General features: G+C 45.9%; 2 protein-coding genes across 4 annotated transcripts in view; one reads left to right on the top strand and one right to left on the bottom strand.

The window, feature by feature from the left end:
* Positions 1-200: 200 nt before the first annotated feature.
* Positions 201-13,837, top strand: LOC114351326 (uncharacterized). The gene is made up of 10 exons (XM_028302495.1): positions 201-693; positions 1,066-1,298; positions 1,500-1,603; positions 4,423-4,576; positions 6,738-6,914; positions 7,505-7,814; positions 10,094-10,246; positions 11,149-11,312; positions 12,084-12,230; positions 13,457-13,837. The coding sequence occupies exons 1-10, from the start codon at positions 485-487 to the stop codon at positions 13,714-13,716; spliced, it is 1,911 nt and encodes a 636-aa protein (XP_028158296.1). The 5' UTR covers positions 201-484; the 3' UTR covers positions 13,717-13,837.
* Positions 13,838-15,462: 1,625 nt separating this feature from the next.
* sprt (PDZ domain-containing protein sprite) overlaps positions 15,463-18,195 on the bottom strand; it is a 74,449-nt gene continuing 71,716 nt past the window's right edge. For 2 of the 3 annotated variants that reach the window (XM_028302488.1, XM_028302489.1), the window contains one exon: positions 15,463-17,631. In XM_028302488.1, coding sequence (XP_028158289.1) covers positions 16,366-17,631 — 1,266 coding nt within the window. In that variant the 3' untranslated portion in view covers positions 15,463-16,365. The remainder of the gene's footprint in view (positions 17,632-18,195) is intronic. The other variant, XR_003655773.1, reaches the window with a different exon arrangement.

Below are 18,195 nucleotides of genomic sequence, written 5' to 3'. Positions count from 1 at the left end.
AGTTTAAAAAACAGTTAAATTGATTACATTAAGGACATAATTATTAAATTATCACATAAAATAAAATTTCAGTCAATATTTTTGTAACCATCGACTAATTTTGTTTATAAACAAAACGTTGTCAATTTTTGTTCTCTGTTACATGCCTATTTGAGCAACAGTGCAATCTGATTGGCTGTTCTTTGTTTGTGCCTTGGCAAAATGGAAAATCGAAAACTTATGTCAATGAAAACGAATTAGATTTTTGGCAGGTTTGTGGTGAAGGATTTTCGGTCGAATTGTATTCGTTTGGGATACTTTCCTCTATTTTGTGTTTTATAAATGATTACAATCGGTGATTATTCAATATTATTTCCAAGTTCATCAATAAAGTAATCATTATCGTGTCCTAGAATATGTTGAAAAACAAGTGTGACGTCACAAACTCTATCAGCTGAGGTGTCGAAGGAAGGGTTTTATAGGATTGAAGAGCAAAACAAACAAGATGGGTGGTGCGGTGAGCTCCGGGCGCGACAACAATGAGCTGATCGACAACTTGATGGGCGGCAACTACATCCGCACGCGGAGCGTGGAGCGGGTGTTCCGCGCGCTGGACCGCGCCGACTACATGACGCCCGAGAACCGCGACCAGGCCTACAAGGACCTGGCCTGGCGCAACGGGCCCTTACACATGTCAGCCCCGTGTATTTATAGGTACATGCAACGTTTTATCATTCGAATTATTGCAATTCTACCCCAGTGCATTATTTATTGATTTCGTTGTTTTTCACGCTCTTTCATGAACTCACAATCCTTGAATCATGAATGAAACAGTTTCTATACATCACTATAATCTTTTTAAAGAACATCCACCAAGAGTATCCTGCCTGCTATCACAGAAGCATTGAAATTTTTGTAACTACCCCCACATCAATACATAATTCTTTTTTGCTGTTTTTTTATATAAAACAAGCAATTACTAAAAAAAATTATTACTTGTGCAATAAAAATTGTTTTTTGCTGTTTTGTTGCTTGTTTGCTGAAATTGTAAATGTATATTTTAGTCCTGTATACTTTGGTCCTCAGTGAAGTGATGGAAGGACTGGAGTTGCGGCCTGGCCTGTCCTTCCTCAACGTTGGTTCAGGGACAGGCTACCTCAGCACGCTAGTGGGCCTCATCCTCGGCTCGGGAGGCATAAGTCACGGTGTGGAAGTCCATCCGATAGTGTTGGAATATTCTATCAAGAAGATGAGCCAGTTTTTGGAAAACTCTCCAAATGTGGATGAGTTTGACTTTTGCCAGCCCAAATTCTATGGCGGTAAGTTGCAATTTAAGGTTTGACATTTTGAGATATTATTAATGGTTAGTCTTTCAAACAATATTTATTACTTAAACAAGTACAGTTGCAATAATATCATCAATTTAAACTCAGTTGAATTGCGTTGATCATTAAAGTTGACAAATAATGAAACAGTGATGTTTTTTCAGGAGTAATGTTGAGTGTAACTTTACTCGTCAGGTAATGGCCTGTGCCTGGCCCCGCTGCAGGCGCCCTACGACCGCGTGTACTGCGGCGCCGGCTGTCCTGAAGAGTACCAGAACTATTTTAAACAGCTCATTAAGGTATTACTGATTGGCCAAAATGAAAAGGTATTATCGTCCTCTTGCGACGACAGTGTGACATCTCCTATGTTAATCTAATTGAAGATGTCACACTGTCGTCACAAATGGACGCTATGTACTTAACACTAGAGTGCTCGCGCGGGTGACATATGTCACCCAGGGTGTAAAATTTGTAAATATTTTTTCAAGGTATCGAGCTACAGTGCTGCCTTCTTAGGTATTCCTCGAGCATGTATTGTCGCACATGATAGTAGTAACGCCATATTGCTAGACGCATCAATGTGAGTGCAGAAAACATTTAAAGTGTTTGGGTGACGCATGTCCCCCGCGCGAGCACTCGAGGAATTGTTTGAGATCTTATCATCGCGGTTTAAAATCAAGTTTACTTTCATGTAAGTTCAAAGTTATACTTTTTAACCATTTTTTAAACTTTTACAATAACTATATTGCTTTATAAGCATAAACTGATGCAAGAAAGTAGTTGTTTTAGATTGTAAGTAATGTAGTAATAATACACCTAGGTCTATAAAATTAAAAACCAGGATTCTTCTGGGGTTGCGAGAACACCAACTAGCACAAAACTTGCCAGTACTGTGGCAAAGGACGATGTGTTTATCGCACAAGAGCAAGAAATCGAAGCACTCGTAAGCAAATGTAACAAGTGGAATAGGCGTTTTTGTCCAGATCATCAAATCAAATCGTGCTCGAGCTGTGATCAAAATATCACAGAATAAGATCAATCTATAGATTAACTTTCTAATTAGGTGATATTTTTGCCAAAATAATGGGTCCAAGGACTATTTAAACGACATTGGTCTCGTCGACTCTAAAATATTTGGAAAATATTGAAGTATTTATTTTGGTGTATAATATGAGTTCATGAAAGAATTACTCACTTTTTTTAAATTATTTAGTAAGAAATATTGTTTATGTTTAATATTATAAATTGTTTTACTTGTATTAATTAAGATTAGAAAAAATAAACCCATATCATAATGGGTGACATATGTGACCCGCGCGAGCACTCTAGGAGTATTTAGGGGCGCGAGCACTCTAGTGTTAATTCTGTCAATATCACACCATTATCTTTTATTACTGTAGGTATGTAACATACCTACATATTTTGTGGTTTGGACCTGGTTTTAGCTCCATGTCTACCTTGCAGTAGGCTCCATGCAATGATTACATTACAATCTATCATATTGATTATTCTCTGGATTTGTAGCAAATGGTAGTTCAAATTCTGGGTGCATTTCATGGGTAAAATGTAGATTGTCTTTGAAAGGTTTTATAAATATAAAACGGGAAATGGTATAGCTTTAGCACCAAATTATGTCCAATCAGCACTGAGACAATGTGGTGAAGTATGGCCTAAGCCACCCCACAGTTAGGTTCAGGCTAGTGCCTTGCAGTGGCCTTACTTTGCTTTGCTTTTACAAATATAATGTGCATGTATAAATAATATGTTTTCATCTATAATCAGATATTATCTATGTACAATACAGTACATATTGCTGTGTGTTATTGTTTGGTATTATCAACATGCTGTTATCATTCTGCTGTATTGATAATGCCCCTTGTCTTGGCATAGCTTTGTTTATTGATTACTATTACTGCCTGTGACTTCGGCCGCGTGGGTCAGTTAATTTTTATCACGCCTCCCGATTAAATACAGATATAATTATGTCGCAAGGCGAGGTTTACATAATGAATGATAATTCAACAAAAGATAATATTTGTAGGTATGCAAAATTACGCCATTGCCTACTGATTTAGTTATATTTGTTCTCTACCTGAATAATAAGATTTGCGCATTTAATGCGTATTATATTATGACATTCATCACAGGATTCAATTGTATCAGTATTTCCTAAAAAAACACATAAAATATTCATCAGAATGATCTTGGCCTGGGTAACGTGACCACTCGCGTGCACGTGTGTTCCACTTTAAATTGAAGAGTTAGCTGCTCCTGCAATTTTATTCGTCGCCAATCGTTTTCCTGTCGGACGTCCAGTCAACCAAGACCTATTTATTTAACGGGACTCCATGCAGTAGAGGGGTCAAGCTACATCTCAAGATCTACATCACTGATTTAAATGAAATATACCCCAGATTTCAAATTGGTCAACGAACCATGAATCAGTGGAAATTATATCTATACTAATATTATAAATGCGAATGTAACTCTGTCTGTTTGTCTGTCTTGCTTTCACGCCTAAACCACTGAACCGATTTTGATAAAATTTGGCATAGAGATAGTTTGAGTCCCGGGAAAGGACATAGGATAGTTTTTATCCCGGTTTTTGAAACAGGGACGCGCGCGATAAAGTTTTTCTGTGGCAGACAAAGTTCAACGCGGGCGAAGCCGCGGACGGAAAGCTAGTATAAAATATGTTTAGTACTTTTCGAATTCATTAGATGCATTTAGACAGAAATCTAAAAAGATCTTTTTTATCCCACCAACAAACATTACAGCCATGTTGCTGCATACTGTATGCGTTGATCCCAACTAAATGAAACAATTTTGTTCTTGTTCCATTCCAATTTACGCTTTCAGAATTTATTCGGTTAAAAGCTGTTTAGACAGAAGAGGCATGGATTAATTAACAGGATCAGGCCCCTCTTTCCCACTGGGCACTTTGGGCACGTGCCCAGGGCCCCGCGACCGTGGGGGCCCCCGTCTGCTCGAAAGACCTTTCTCCAGATGATAAGGGGCCACCATTGATCCTTAAGTGCCCAGGGCCACTAGTAGGTTAAAGACGGCCCTGAACAGGATTGTTTAGTTTAACTAGTGATTCTGTTGTATTGTCTCGCAGGTCGGCGGTATCCTGGTGATGCCGCTGAACGACAACCTGATACAGGTGCGGCGCGTGGGCGACGCGGAGTGGGTGTCCCGCAGCCTGCTCAATGTGTCCTTCGCCACGCTGCGGGTGCCCACTAAGGAGGAGGCCGCGGATCTTATCAAATTGGGTAAGCTTTCATTTGATAATTAACTTTAAAAAAAAATAAAACCGACTTCAATGCGTGAACACAAAAAAAAACTAAAAATTAAAAATATTGCGTATAAAAAAGTTCATCCCCAATTTTCCACCCTTGGGGGTGAAATATTTTCTTCAAATTCGCATGAAACCACCCTTTTGATAATACCTATTCAACAAAAAAATAATCGTTCAAATTGATTTATAATCGGCGGAGATATTGCGTATAAAAAAGTTCATCCCCAATTTTCCACCCTTGGGGGTTGTTTTTTCTATTATTAAATTTAAATGGGACCACCCTTACCTATACGCCGAAAAAAGATTTGTTCAAATCGGTTCATAATTGGCGGAGTTATCGCGTAACAAACATAGAAAAAAGAAAAAAAAAACATACGGGTCGAATTGAGAACCTCCTCTTTTTTTTGAAGTCGGTTGAAAATCGTTAGCACATTTTTTTATTTTATTTTCATTTCAGCCAATTGACGTCCACTGCTGGACAAAGGCCTCCCTCAAGGATTTCCATAACGACCGGTCATGCGCTGCCCGCGTCAAGTTACTTTCGCGATATAATTACGTATTCACAAACGATACTTGCTTAAGTCAAGCAGCAAATCGAACGCACAGCGTTTAATAGAGCTCTGTGATTAGTTCGTGTGTCACCCTGTGCGTCCACGCGCACTGTGAGACCTCATAGTAATGTTTGTGAATACGGGCGTTATTTACCATATCGTCGGTTATCTTCTGGCCCGTAGTAACTAACTACTCGAGAACTTTTCTGCCTTGAAAATTTTCTTTTACTTAGGGGGCAATTAATTAGGGATTGGTCATTAAATTATACACGGACAGGCTTGAATCAAACTGGATGCAAGGAATGTCATTTTTTTGTACACACGACAGCACATCAGGTTACCCATTTTTGTTGCCAACTCGCCCCTATTACAACTGTGCACAAGAACCCACAGTAGTTACCTTGACGTGCCGTTGTCTGTACATAAATGGTACTTGAACGCAAGATCATATCTTGGGCTCATTGGCACAAAAGCGTGTCTGATCTCTGTAGTCTGATCTGGCATTCGATTAATTAATCAGCCCTGTAAGTTGTCGGTCAGTGTCTACTGAAATGAATGAAGGCTTTTTCACACCAGCCTTTCCTATGTCATCATTTCAGCCATGGACGTCCACTGCTGAACATAGGCCTCCCCCAATGCTTTCCATGTTGATCGATTGGTAGCGGCCTGCGTCCAGCGCTTCCCTGCTACCTTTACGATGTCGGTCCACCTTGTAGGTGGACGTCTCACGCTGCGTACCGGTACGCGGCCTCAGTAGCGGCGTAAGGGGGGGCGGTGGGGGTGGTCCGCCCCGGGTGCCAAGCATTAGGGGGTGACACAAGTGGCGCAGATTAGTAGGTACTCACTGGTGCATCTGCATGGCAAATCTGCGGTCTATGTCATGAATTCGGGAGGGGGGGGGGGGGATTGTCTTTGAATCGGTAAATCCTAGGGGGTGTAACTTATGACGGGGGGGAGGGGAGTGATCGCCCCGGGTGCCAACCCATGCTACGCCGCCACTGCGCGGCCTCTTTCCTATGTCTCGTGCAAAAGACAATGCCGGAAAATGGCGTCTTTTTTTTTTCGCGCGGCCATCGACTTAACTTTGTTTTTTGATTACAAAATAGTGTAATAAACCAAACTTACTATGACATGTATACCTCTAAACTCAGTCTGAACTGAGTTACGAACATTAGAAGTTTGATGTTTTACATACTACGGTTTGCTTTTTGCGCGCAAGTTTTGTAAGAAATTGCAACAAAATAGTGACGTCCTTTTTTATTGCGCTGATTCTGCTCCACACTGATGGCTGGAGCCTATAATTGATGTTATTGTTTGTTTACACATAAAATGTCACTATTTTGTTGCAATTTCTTACAAAGCTTACACGCAGAAAGCAAATCTAGTATGTAAAATCATGAATCTTCTAATGCTCGTAACTCAGTTCAGGCTGAATTTAGAGGTACCTATACATGTCATAGTAAGTTTGGTTTATGACACTATTTTGTAATCGAAAAATAAGTTTTGGTCGTTGGCCGCGCGAAAGAAAAAAAGACGCCACCTTCCATACAAAATCTGGCATTGCCATTTTCCTGCCTCCCACAGAGGAGCAGGCGCCGCCGAAGCTGCAGATCCTGGCGCGCGGCGTGATCCGCTCGGCGATGCGAGCCGGGCTGACTCGCCGGCATCCCGAGTTGCGCGAGCCGCCGCAGCGCCCGCCGCCCGCCAAGAAGTCCTGCCCGCGCCGCATATGCATCCCCATCGAGGACGACAGCGACGTCGGTGAGGAAACACTTGCTTCTGGTCCTTGATTTTGATTTTTTAAAGTCCCGTTAACCCCCCATGTGGTCGTCCCCCTTGATTATACATAATGAGGTTTAAGACTACCCCCCACACAACATCACGTGTATTTTTAGTATCTACAAAAAACTAATTTTTTTGTTATTGGCATAAAAAAATAATAAACGAATGGTGTAATCATGAGAAAAACATACCTACATATTGGAAGTACGCGTTTGAAAAAACAATAAAAAATAAATACACATGATATCTCACTAGACCCCCCCTCCCCCCTTGTAACATTTCGTGATTATTGTCAACCCCCTCCCCTTCCCCCTCCCCTTCCCCCTCCCCCCTTTCAAGCCTCTCGTGATTAATGGACGGCCCCACATGGTAATCTAAATATGGTTATATTACGAGTATTTACGAGTGGGTTACGGTACGGTCGTATAGCGGCGGGGATCGAACCCTTGTTCCTCGGTTCACGAGTCGGCCAGTGCGACACTTTCACCGTTTGGCTATCGTCATTATTGTTTGCCTGTTATGAAGATTTTCAGTTTATGTTTATTCAAAAAAATGTGTATTGTTTCCAGAGGGCTTAAACGCACTACACGACCTGGACCGCGACGGCGGTGCGCGCGAGATGAACGCTCTCCTCAGCTTGGTACTGAGCATGGGCCAGAACCGCGTGGCCGGTGCGCTGCGCTTCGACCCGCTGGACTCGCCCGGCGACTCCTCCTCCGACGACGAGGACGACGACGTCGACCTGGGCGGCGACGACGACGATGACGGCGGTGACGGTGGCGACGGCGGCGGTAACGGCGGCGGCGGCAACAGTGAGAGCGTGCCCAGCGGGTCTGCGCCTTCTTCGAATGACACATCTTCGTCGGCCGATCGGCCCAGGTATGTCGATGATAAGCTAGTTTATTGTTAAGCTATTTAGCTTCGACCCTCTGTACTCGCCCTGCGACTCCTCCTCCGACGACGAGGACGACGACGTCGACCTGGGCGGCGACGACGACGATGACGGCGGTGACGGCGGCGATGGCGGCGGTGACGGCGGCGGCGGCAATAGTGAGAGCGTGCCCAGCGGGTCAGCGCCTTCTTCGAATGACACATCTTCGTCGGCCGATCGACCTAGGTATGTCGATGATAAGCTAGTTTATTGTTAAGCTATTTAGCTTCAATCCGCTGGATTCCCCCGGCGACTCCTCCTCCGACGACGAGGACGACGACGTCGACCTGGGCGGCGACGACGACGATGACGGCGGTGACGGCGGCGATGGCGGCGGTGACGGCGGCGGCGGCAATAGTGAGAGCGTGCCCAGCGGGTCAGCGCCTTCTTCGAATGACACATCTTCGTCGGCCGATCGACCTAGGTATGTCGATGATAAGCTAGTTTATTGTTAAGCTATTTAGCTTCAATCCGCTGGATTCCCCCGGTGACTCCTCCTCCGACGACGAGGACGACGACGTCGACCTGGGCGGCGACGACGACGATGACGGCGGTGACGGCGGCGATGGCGGCGGTGACGGCGGTGACGGCGGCGATGGCGGCGGTGACGGCGGCGGCGGCAACAGTGAGAGCGTGCCCAGCGGGTCTGCGCCTTCTTCGAATGACACATCTTCGTCGGCCGATCGACCTAGGTATGTCGATGAAGCTAGTTTATTGTCTTGTTTCTTGTCTTCTTTCGACGACGATGTCGGTGGTGATGGCGGCAATGGGGGCACTGACGGTGACGGCAGCAGAAGGAGTGTGAAAGTACCTTGGAGGAGAGAAAAGTAGGAGGAGGACTAGTGCTTGTTTATCGAAATATTTCATTTGGTAAACGGGCTCTATACGATTACAGACTTGAGAGATGATACACAGCGAGCCAGAAAAGTGGCAGTCGAATTTGTATTAAACCGAATGTTACAAAATGTATTGTCTGGAGGCATTGACCCGCCGCGCCGTCGGCTCATCGTTCCAATTGTAAATTTATGTATTTATTCAAAACTTCAACTGAAAAGCGTTATCATTATGATTTCAGGAACGCGACTCCTGTCTTTGTTTGCAATAGTGGAATGCATTGATTTTTCAAATAAGTGTTTCGTGTTCCACTCTCATTATCATTTGGTTATATTGGCTGAAACATTCAATGTTTCGAATAAATAAACCCGAAGCAGTTGATCGTTACGTACGATATCTTTGCCTTCTAAATTTACAGGATTAAATACAAAAATGGAAAAAATATTAAAGACTATTTTTACGTTCGTTCTCTGTTAGCTGTTACAGTCAGCATCAAATAGTTCGTGACCCAAAGTAGTCAATGAGTTCGCAACACGTCTTTGTTACAAGGAATAACGTTGTGTTATCAACTTTTGGGCCACTTTGGGTCTCACGAACTATTTGTTTCTGACTGTAGTACAAATAGAATATTCCCCTAAAATTACTTTATCATCATCATTATCATCTCAGCCATAGGACGTCCACTGCTGAACATAGGCCTCCCCCAATGCTTTCCATGTTTTTATTTTTATTTATTTATTAGGTCTACCAACATTGTTACATAACAACATGTACACTTAAAAATAACAATTATGAACAAAGTTACAATGCAACAACAATTATAGGCTGACACAACATGCAATATAGATTCAATGCAGTTTGTTCCGAACCGCTCCATGCACACATAAAAGACATTTAATGTTGCCCGGTTGGTAGCGGTCTGCGTCCAGCGCCTTACATTAATAACTTTTTAAAAAAATAAAACCGACTTCAAATGCGTGAACACAAAAAAAACTAAAAATTGAAAATATTGCGTATAAAAAAGTTCATCCCCAATTTTCCACCCTTGGGGGTGAAATATTTTCTTCAAATTCGCATGAAACCACCCTTTTGATAATACCTATTCAACAAAAAAATAATCGTTCAAATTGATTTATAATCGGCGGAGATATTGCGTATAAAAAAGTTTATCCCCAATTTTCCACCCTTGGGGGTTGTTTTTTCTATTATTAAATTTAAATGGGACCACCCTTGAGGTATTGCCTATACGCCGAAAAAAGATTTGTTCAAATCGGTTCATAATTGGCGGAGTTATCGCGTAACAAACACAGAAAAAAAACATACGGGTCGAATTGAGAACCTCCTCCTTTTTTTGAAGTCGGTTGAAAATACTTATCCATCTCTGATTGTCCAGGGAGGCATCGACCAGCGACGAGAACCCCCGAGCCAACCCGCGCGCGCGGCGCGGCCTGCTGACGTTCGAGTTCCGCGACTCCGTGGTGGACCGCGCGCCGCCCACGCCGCCCGCCGACAGCCCCGGCGACCCCGCGCCCGACGACAACCCCAGGTGAGGGTTTAGTCTCAGAATGTCCCAGTCGCAAAACGTCCAAGTCGCAAAATGTCCAAGTTGCAAAACGTCCAAGTTTGCGAAATGTCCATGTCTTAAAAGTTCAAAGTTTGTAATAAAGTTTTCATTTCATAATTTCTTAAGACGACGTTTAAGGACGTCTTGCGACTTGGACATTTTGATACCACTTGACTTTTTGCAAATTGGACATTCTGAGACTAAAGGCAGGTGAGGCCACGTGGCTAATTCGCTGTTTCATTACTGGCTCCACTTGACACCGGACATCCATCGCGCGTGCCATTATTTTACCACCACTAAAGTCCGGTCGCCGAGCGGATAGAATTTCGTCCAATGACCCCAAGCTACCCATCCTTATCGCTCGCGCGTAATTATATTGCTGTCGCGACTGTGCGTGCACGAACCAGTATGGCTATTTACGGAACTATTCCCACCTTTCGTTCCCACCGCAGCAACTCCTGTGTAGCCAGGATCTACAGCTTGACCGTTAATAAAAACCCAACTAGTCAAGCTACCGACTTATTTATGCGATGCAGAACCCTAAAAAGAGGGTGCTGGGGGTAAATCGTGGAGACATATCCCTAACCATACTTGATTATTGAGACTGTCTGAACGGTTTCTATCGATCACAATGCACAGCTGCTCTTTCTAGTGTACATCCGACATTAGCGGGACAACGAGCGGGATCTCATTTATTCTTGTCGTTTGTAGTTGATTTCTGTCAGTTTCATTATGTAATTGCTCGCACACTCACTGCAGGCGCCCGTCGCATAGTCGCGACAGCAACATAATTACGCGCGAGCGATAGGGATGGGTAGCTTGGGGTCATTGGACGGGATTCTATGTGCTCACGGACCAGGCTTTAACCATTGCCTTGTTCCCAGGTCGGGCCCGTCGCACGCGCCGGACGACCCGGACGAGAGCCCGGGCGTGCCGGCCGAGGTGGAGATCTACCTGGGCAAGTCCAGCCGCGCCGGGCCCTCCTCCATGGACTGGGAGCCGGCCGCTTCAAGCGCCGACGAGAGCGAAGACGAGCCCGCGACCAAAGGTTAGGCCGCGTTTGTTAATGAGGGCTATCGTTTTTATACTTAACAGTTGGCACCCCTGGCGATTGACAGGTCCTTACTCTACAGTGGCGTCATCTTGATGAGTGCAAATCCGATAGTCCTCCTACCACTTTAGCACTCACCAGATGGTGCCACTGTCTTCGCTACTAGCAAGTGACAGGACTCTACAGTGGCGCAAACTGGTGAGCGCTAAAACGATAGCCCTCATTAATAGCTGCGTCGAAACCGGGCGCATGGGCTTGCGAGCTAAGCTTGTCATCCTGCTCACTCTAGAACAGGGTGAGCAGGATATCAAGCGTGCCTCGCGAGCCCATGCGCCCGGTTTCGACGCAGCTATTAATATTGTCGGAAGTATTCCTAAGACCTCCCCAAAACTAGCGTCTATTGAACATTTGATCCGGTTTTCGGCAACCATTCAGTATTGCGCCGCGTCGACGTTGCGTGAGCATTTCTTTTACGGGAGATGGCGCTCGAAAAACGCTAGAATGAGCGATCCCTATGGGCCCTTGTACACTACGTTTCTTTTTAGGTGAAGTCTTTTCCACCACCACATGTACCACATTTTACTATGTTTGTGTTTGTAAAATGTTATAAATACCTATATTTAGCCAGGGTCTAAGTAGCTCAAATGAAAGAGCATTCGCCCTGCAAGCGAAATATCGTGGCTTCGATTGCCACCTTAGGCAGTTCGATTTTTTCAAGTTATTTAAAAAATGAAACGATTCAGTTAATAAAACGTATGTCTTTCCTAGACGATCAAAAGCGGCAGAAGCTGGACAGCGGCATCGGCGAAGAGACCACGCCTAGCAGCGAGGCGTCCCCCTCCCACCCGCGCGACGAGTCCGACGCCTCCCGGCCCGACGACAGCCTGACGGACGACGTCGACGACCGGCAGTCCAGTGAGTGTTGTATGTTGTGTGCTGGACAGCGGCGTCGGCGAGGAGACCACGCCCAGCAGCCAGGCGTGTCCCTCCCACCCGCGCGACGAGTCCGACGCCTCCCGGCCCGACGACAGCCTGACGGACGACGTCGACGACCGGCAGTCCAGTGAGTGTTCAATGTTATTGTTACAACCCGGTCGAGTTAACTGCGCACTGCAGCTGTAGAGTAAGATACTGTCACTTGCTAGTAGCAAAGACTGGTGAGCGCTAAATCGGTATGGGCATACGGTATCGCATTTGAACTCTCCAGGATGGCGCCACCGTAGTGGAAAGTACTGTCAGTGGTGCCTACTGTTAAGTATAAACACGATGGCCTTCATTGACAGCCGCCGATTTTATATTGCATATACCTACTTGTAGGTGTTTATTATAAAATAATACTCGAGTATGAATCTTTGCTCAAGAATAGATTTTTTTAAGCTCAAATTCGAATTGAGCGACGTGAAGCAATAAAGAACGAGAATTTGAATGATTTCAAATATATTTCAGATTTTTATGCTCTGTCACATTATAATATAATATGTCAATGTTATTCCTCCCGTGCCGCTGCCATACCTAAAGTACTTACTAACCGTTCGCACTAAGTTTGCCGGTCCGTAGAATGCGCGTTCCCTCCCCCAACCGCGATTAAACGCAATTAATGTGTCTTATTTTACGCAAATACACAATTTTCATCAATAATAATAAATAAAAAATATTTTAAATATAATTTGATAAAGTTATAGTGCTTGTTCACGTTGACTGGCGGGCGCGGTGACGAAATATCAAACATATGTAGTGATTCCAAGTGTTCACGTACGAAACGCACGTGCGGTCTAACTAGCGGGCAAGTTAGCGACTGGCGCGCGCGGAGCGCTCGCGGTAATTTCAACGCGTGAAGATGTTTGTGTGTGTTCATGTCAAACTAGCGGCGGCGCGCGCGTTTCACTCGCGACGTCAGGTAATTTCAACCAGTTTGAACTCGTCGCTAGAAACGATAGTACGTCACACTCGCGCGAACGCCTGGTCGTCAATGTGAACACGAGCTCGCGACGTTTCCCGCGCCTGCGCCCGCGCGTGCCTACGTGAACAAGCACATAGACGCTTGCCTTTGAGTGACGTCATATCGCCAGCGGCAAACTTAAAGCGAACGGATAGTACTCAGTTAAGCGCTAGACTTATAATGACTTATGTATGTTCCTTAGGCCGGCGGCGCATGCAGAAACGCGGGCGCTGGCAAAGCGCGCGCTCGTCGACGTCAACAGAACGCTCGGACCGCGGGGGCTCGCCGCCAGCCGCCGCGCGCCGCCGCTGCAAGCGCCGCGCCCACGACCTACAGCCGCCGCCGTCACGCGACGCGCGCCGCGTGCGTCTCTCGCTGGCCATGAAGCGCGGCGTCAAGGAGCTGCCGCTGCCGCACGCGCTCAAGAAGTTCGTCAACCTCGGCCGCTGCTTCGAGTTCTAGGTTAGCGAGTGGCGGCGGCTGGGCTTGCACGAAATCGACTAAACCCCGGTCCGTGAGCACGTAGAATTTCGTCCAATGACCCCTAGCTACCCATCCTTATCGCTCGCGCGTAATTATATTGCTGTCGCGACTGTGCGACTGGCACCCGCAGTGAGTGCGAGCGCGATAGCAACATAATTACGCGCGAGCAATAAGGATGGGTAGCTAGGGGTCATTGGACAAAATTCTACGTGCTCACGGACCAGACTTTATCTGTTGAGGGTCTCGAAATCGCTCGTGCTGTCGATGGCGCTGACGATATTGGATAGTATCGACGATTTACTATCAATAGTGTCGACCTAGTTTTACGATACTGTCGACAGTATCAGTAGCGGTGTCGATGGTATGAGTGATTTGGAGCCTCGATAGTGTCTATCGATATAGACGATCGATTTTAACGCGAGCCCAGCGGTGTCGTCGGTGATCCGATGTCTGAAGGGTGCCCCGAAACAGTTGCTGCCATAATATAAGTTATCTAGAACGCAACTTCAACCCTTCCCAAGGCTGAGGCTATATAGTTGCCGCATTTTGAACCCTATTGACCGAGACAATAAGGCTTAAAAACGTTCGAGGGTTGAATATTATAATGTCCCGCATCATCCAGCAATACTGAGTATTAAGTCTTCCTACCGGACTCGCTTCCCGGTTCCTGTGAGTCATGAATAGTATTAAGGTGATTTGCACTACATGCGCCCTTCGACATATAAAAGGCTGGATGACCATCGCACTGCATAAGGCGGGTTCTGATAGTCCTCAATAGGAGAACAAGTGCCACTCCTGTCTGTAGCCGAAGGCTGATGTATGTAGCAGACGGGATTCGACTGAATGAAAAGCTACTGAGAGGGTGTTTGTTTCGAAGAATGTCGGTTACATTACTCTGCTGATTCGGTGCAAACGCCCTCCAGATGCGTTGCAGGAATGATGTGTAAATATTTTGTCGCGATGGGTACTTTTATATGTGACGGGTGGGACAGTTCCGTTCTGCATTCGCGACTCGTTGCCGGCAGTCGCTATCATAAAGTAACCAATGTGATTGACCATTATAAATTAGTTCCTTTAAAAGCTATTCGAACGACAAGTCGAGTTTGTGTATGGGAAGGTCGTGATTTACTGCGATTCTTGTAGTTTAGTCGCGTTATAGGTAGCCGTCGTGTGACGTCACGCTGGACACTGTTATGACATTAGTTAGATCTGTGACACTGCGTCTCATTTTACGGTGTTTATCAAATTATAATATTAATCACTATGAAATTAATGTAGCCATAATGAATAATTTTAACTACTACTTACATGCGACGATGTTTAATCGTGCTAAGTCTTACAAAATGTTAGCTTGAGTAAAATGACCGACTGATCTGACTTTTTGCGAAGAGTTTTAGGGAATAGTAATAAGAAATATAAACAGCCGTAATTTTAGTAATTTTATAATATTGCATGTAATCCCGGTATACTAGTTTCCAGCGTGACACCGCTCGGCATCGAGTCAAGATTCTAGTTACATAATTAACCTAGTCATTGCTAAGTAAATATTTATTCTCGTTGTACATATTTGCGATATATAATTAGTTTTCTTTCTGTATATCGAATTTGCTGCAGTAAATCGATACTTAGCAATCGCTCAGTTAATAATTTCGTAGGTTATGAATTGATTTATCGGCCCGGAGTCGTGCGGGGTTTAGTTGTCAATGGTTAATGTTCATTTGTTAAGTTCATTTTGAAGTCTAAACGGTCAAGTGCAGTTGCAAGAAGTTGCATACCATGAGTAAGCAAAGCAATATTCGGCTGGATTTAATCGATATTTTTGCATCGTGGACCTTTTTGATGCATTATTTATCGAGTCATCTTCAAAGATTTCAATCGGCTGTGTGACTTGACATTTGAACTATGAACAAGTTTCACGGCGCCGCAGTCGGCACGGCTCCGGGCCGATCTATGTTTATATTATTATGATAACGTTTGGTGTAAATACTGTCTTTTGTTTTTGTTGCAACTAATATATAATTTTATTGTGAGAGTTACTGTTTTATGTCTGTGAATTTATGAATTTATATTTTGTTCGGAGCTATCGATCACACTTTCGTATACTTCATAAGAAATCCAAAATCTAATATGTGCCTTTGGGGATTCTTCTGGAGTGTACCGCACCACATTGATATTTATCAGTGAAAAGTGACGCAAAATATATATTTAGTTACTACTATCTAAACGTACGAGCGAGAGAATGCGTGTTATATTTAAAGTAAAATTAATACGAAGTATATTTAACTTTGCAGTTTTACAATCGTTTAGCCTACTTGATACATAATCAATTCGAGTTAGTAATATTAAGGACATACAGTTTCGTAACGCTAAGCGCGTGTCAGTTAGACTACGGCATCTTGTATCCGAATATTAAGGTGGACTCAATAAAACAGTCATTTTCAAATCGGTTTATGTCATTTATCTATCCTTAGTGTTAAAAATGTATACCTCAATAAATATATTTTATATTCAGGTGAGTATTCACGCGGTGGGTGCTCATCGTGTAGCATATTTACATCGGTGTTCCGTTTAATGTACAGTGTCTATCTTTCTTTCTATTTATAACGTGCGAAGAGGCTTCTGCGCGCGCTAGCACCACTTGCCGGCGTGCACGAGAGACGCGCGCGGCGCGTGATGGTCGGGATAGAGGTCGTCGGCGGCGGGCGCGCTGAGCCCGTGGAGCAGCTTGCGCGCGGGCCGCGGCGTGGCGCGCGCCGGGTCCCGCAGCCGCTCGCGCGACCAGCGCTCGGCCGCGTGCGAGCGCTTCACGGGCCGCTTGTCCTCGCGCGCCTCCGACGGCGGCCGGCTCGCCGCGTCTGACTCGCCGCCGTTGACGAGCGAGTGCGCGCTGCGAGCCTTGTGCAGCGACAGCCGCAGCGGCTTGCGCGGCGGCGTGGGCCGGCACCGCCCGTCCCGCTCGTCGTGCTTCTTGTAGTGGCTCGCGCGCGTGGAGCAGCTCTCGGAGCCGTAGTCTATGCGCGGTGAGCTACTGTAAATATCGCCGTTGGGGAAGTCGGAGCACTCCGACTCGAACTCGGACGACTTCGCGCTCCGCGAGTGAAGTTTCGACGACCTCCGGCTGGACTTGTGAGCGTTCTCCAAAACTTTGCCGTCTATCCTGTGGTACATGTAGTGTTTCTCCGTCTCGACCACCTGGACGTCCTCGGCGCTGTCGTTCTTCTTCATCTTCCGCATCCTCTGGGACCTCTTCAGCTGCTCGATGATCGAGAGCGTCTTCCGTTCGGCCCAGTTGGTCTTCTTGATGCTCTCCTCTATTCGATCCGCGGCCTTCTTTATCTCGTAGTGCCGGGGGTCGCACGCGCCGACGTTCGAGTGGGAGTCCCGCACGTCGAGGTCGCTGTCTGATCTAAAGTATTCCTCGCCCTTGGACCTGTTGAGCCGTTCGGACTTCATCCGCTGTTTTTCTATGTGTCTTTGGTTGCGTTCGATCATCCGGATCGCGGCGTCGGTCTCGGCGCTGTAGTCGACGGCGCCGTGGATGCAGTGGTGGGAGAGCGAGTGCCGCATGCGGCCCGCGCGATGCTCGAGGCTGTGGGAGCTGTGCGAGCGGTGGTTCGGTGGAGGCGACGCCCTGGGTGACGCCGCCACGCGCGAAGATGCGCCGGACGCGTTGGACCTGGGCCTCATGAGCGGCAGGTTGGCCTCGGCGCCGTCGAGCCCGGGCAGCTTAGCCACGATGGCGGTGATGTCTGGCCCCTTCTGGAACACCTGCACCTCGGACTTGGGGCTCTGCTTGCACTTGGCCGGCGGCTCGGAGGTGATGTTGATGTTGGTGACGTTCTTTTTGGTCTTGTTCACTGTTATGCAGCTGTCGTTGCTGCTCACCGGTTGAAGCTGGAAAGAGAAAACAACTTGTGTTGTGAACCAATATTTAGCGCCCTCTATTTACTTATAAGCAACTGTAAAGCGCCAAGTGGTTCTTCCTTTCTTACTGAACTACTGGAAGTCGGGACAAACTAATTCATACAAGGGACAATAGATGGCGCTACATCTATGCGTGCTGCTTTTTATCGATCGCGTCGGTTCGCACGGCCACAAACAACGTCTGAGTTTTTTTTCCCAACAGCTTATCTAAATCGAAGAGATAGCTTTACAAGTGAAGTGTCTAATATCGTTATTAGATATAGGAACTTGATATTTCATAAGTCGACATGAAACAAAGGCCTAATGTCGAGCGTAGGGCTCTTGCATCTGCTATAATGGTAGAAGGAGCATCTAAAGCTTCAACCACACTAACGCGTGCAGATCGTCATCGCTGGTGCGATTAAAGGCGAATGACAGGTCGCGCGACCCATGACAGTCCATTAGCCTATGATCGCGCCGTGATCGCGCCTGCGATGGCGATCTGCACGCGTTGGTGTGGTTTGTGTGGGTTGAAGCATAAGCACAGAATAATAA

Source organism: Ostrinia furnacalis, unplaced genomic scaffold (assembly GCF_004193835.3).
Source record: "Ostrinia furnacalis isolate ACB-3 unplaced genomic scaffold, ASM419383v2 OfSCF1130, whole genome shotgun sequence".
In the NCBI taxonomy this organism is placed as follows: Eukaryota; Metazoa; Arthropoda; class Insecta; order Lepidoptera; family Crambidae; genus Ostrinia; species Ostrinia furnacalis.
Note: the sequence above shows the minus strand (reverse complement) of the source record. Positions and strands in the feature narration are given on the sequence as shown.

What these genes read in the sequence shown, in the direction of transcription:
- LOC114351326 (XM_028302495.1), top strand. Translation starts at nt 485, where the DNA reads ATGGGTGGTGCGGTGAGCTCCGGGCGCGACAACAATGAGCTGATCGAC. An exon ending in CGAGGACGACAGCGACGTCG is followed by an intron (nt 6,915 to 7,504) that starts GTGAGGAAACAC and finishes TATTGTTTCCAG; the next exon opens with AGGGCTTAAACGCACTACAC. An exon ending in CGTCGACGACCGGCAGTCCA is followed by an intron (nt 12,231 to 13,456) that starts GTGAGTGTTGTA and finishes TATGTTCCTTAG; the next exon opens with GCCGGCGGCGCATGCAGAAA.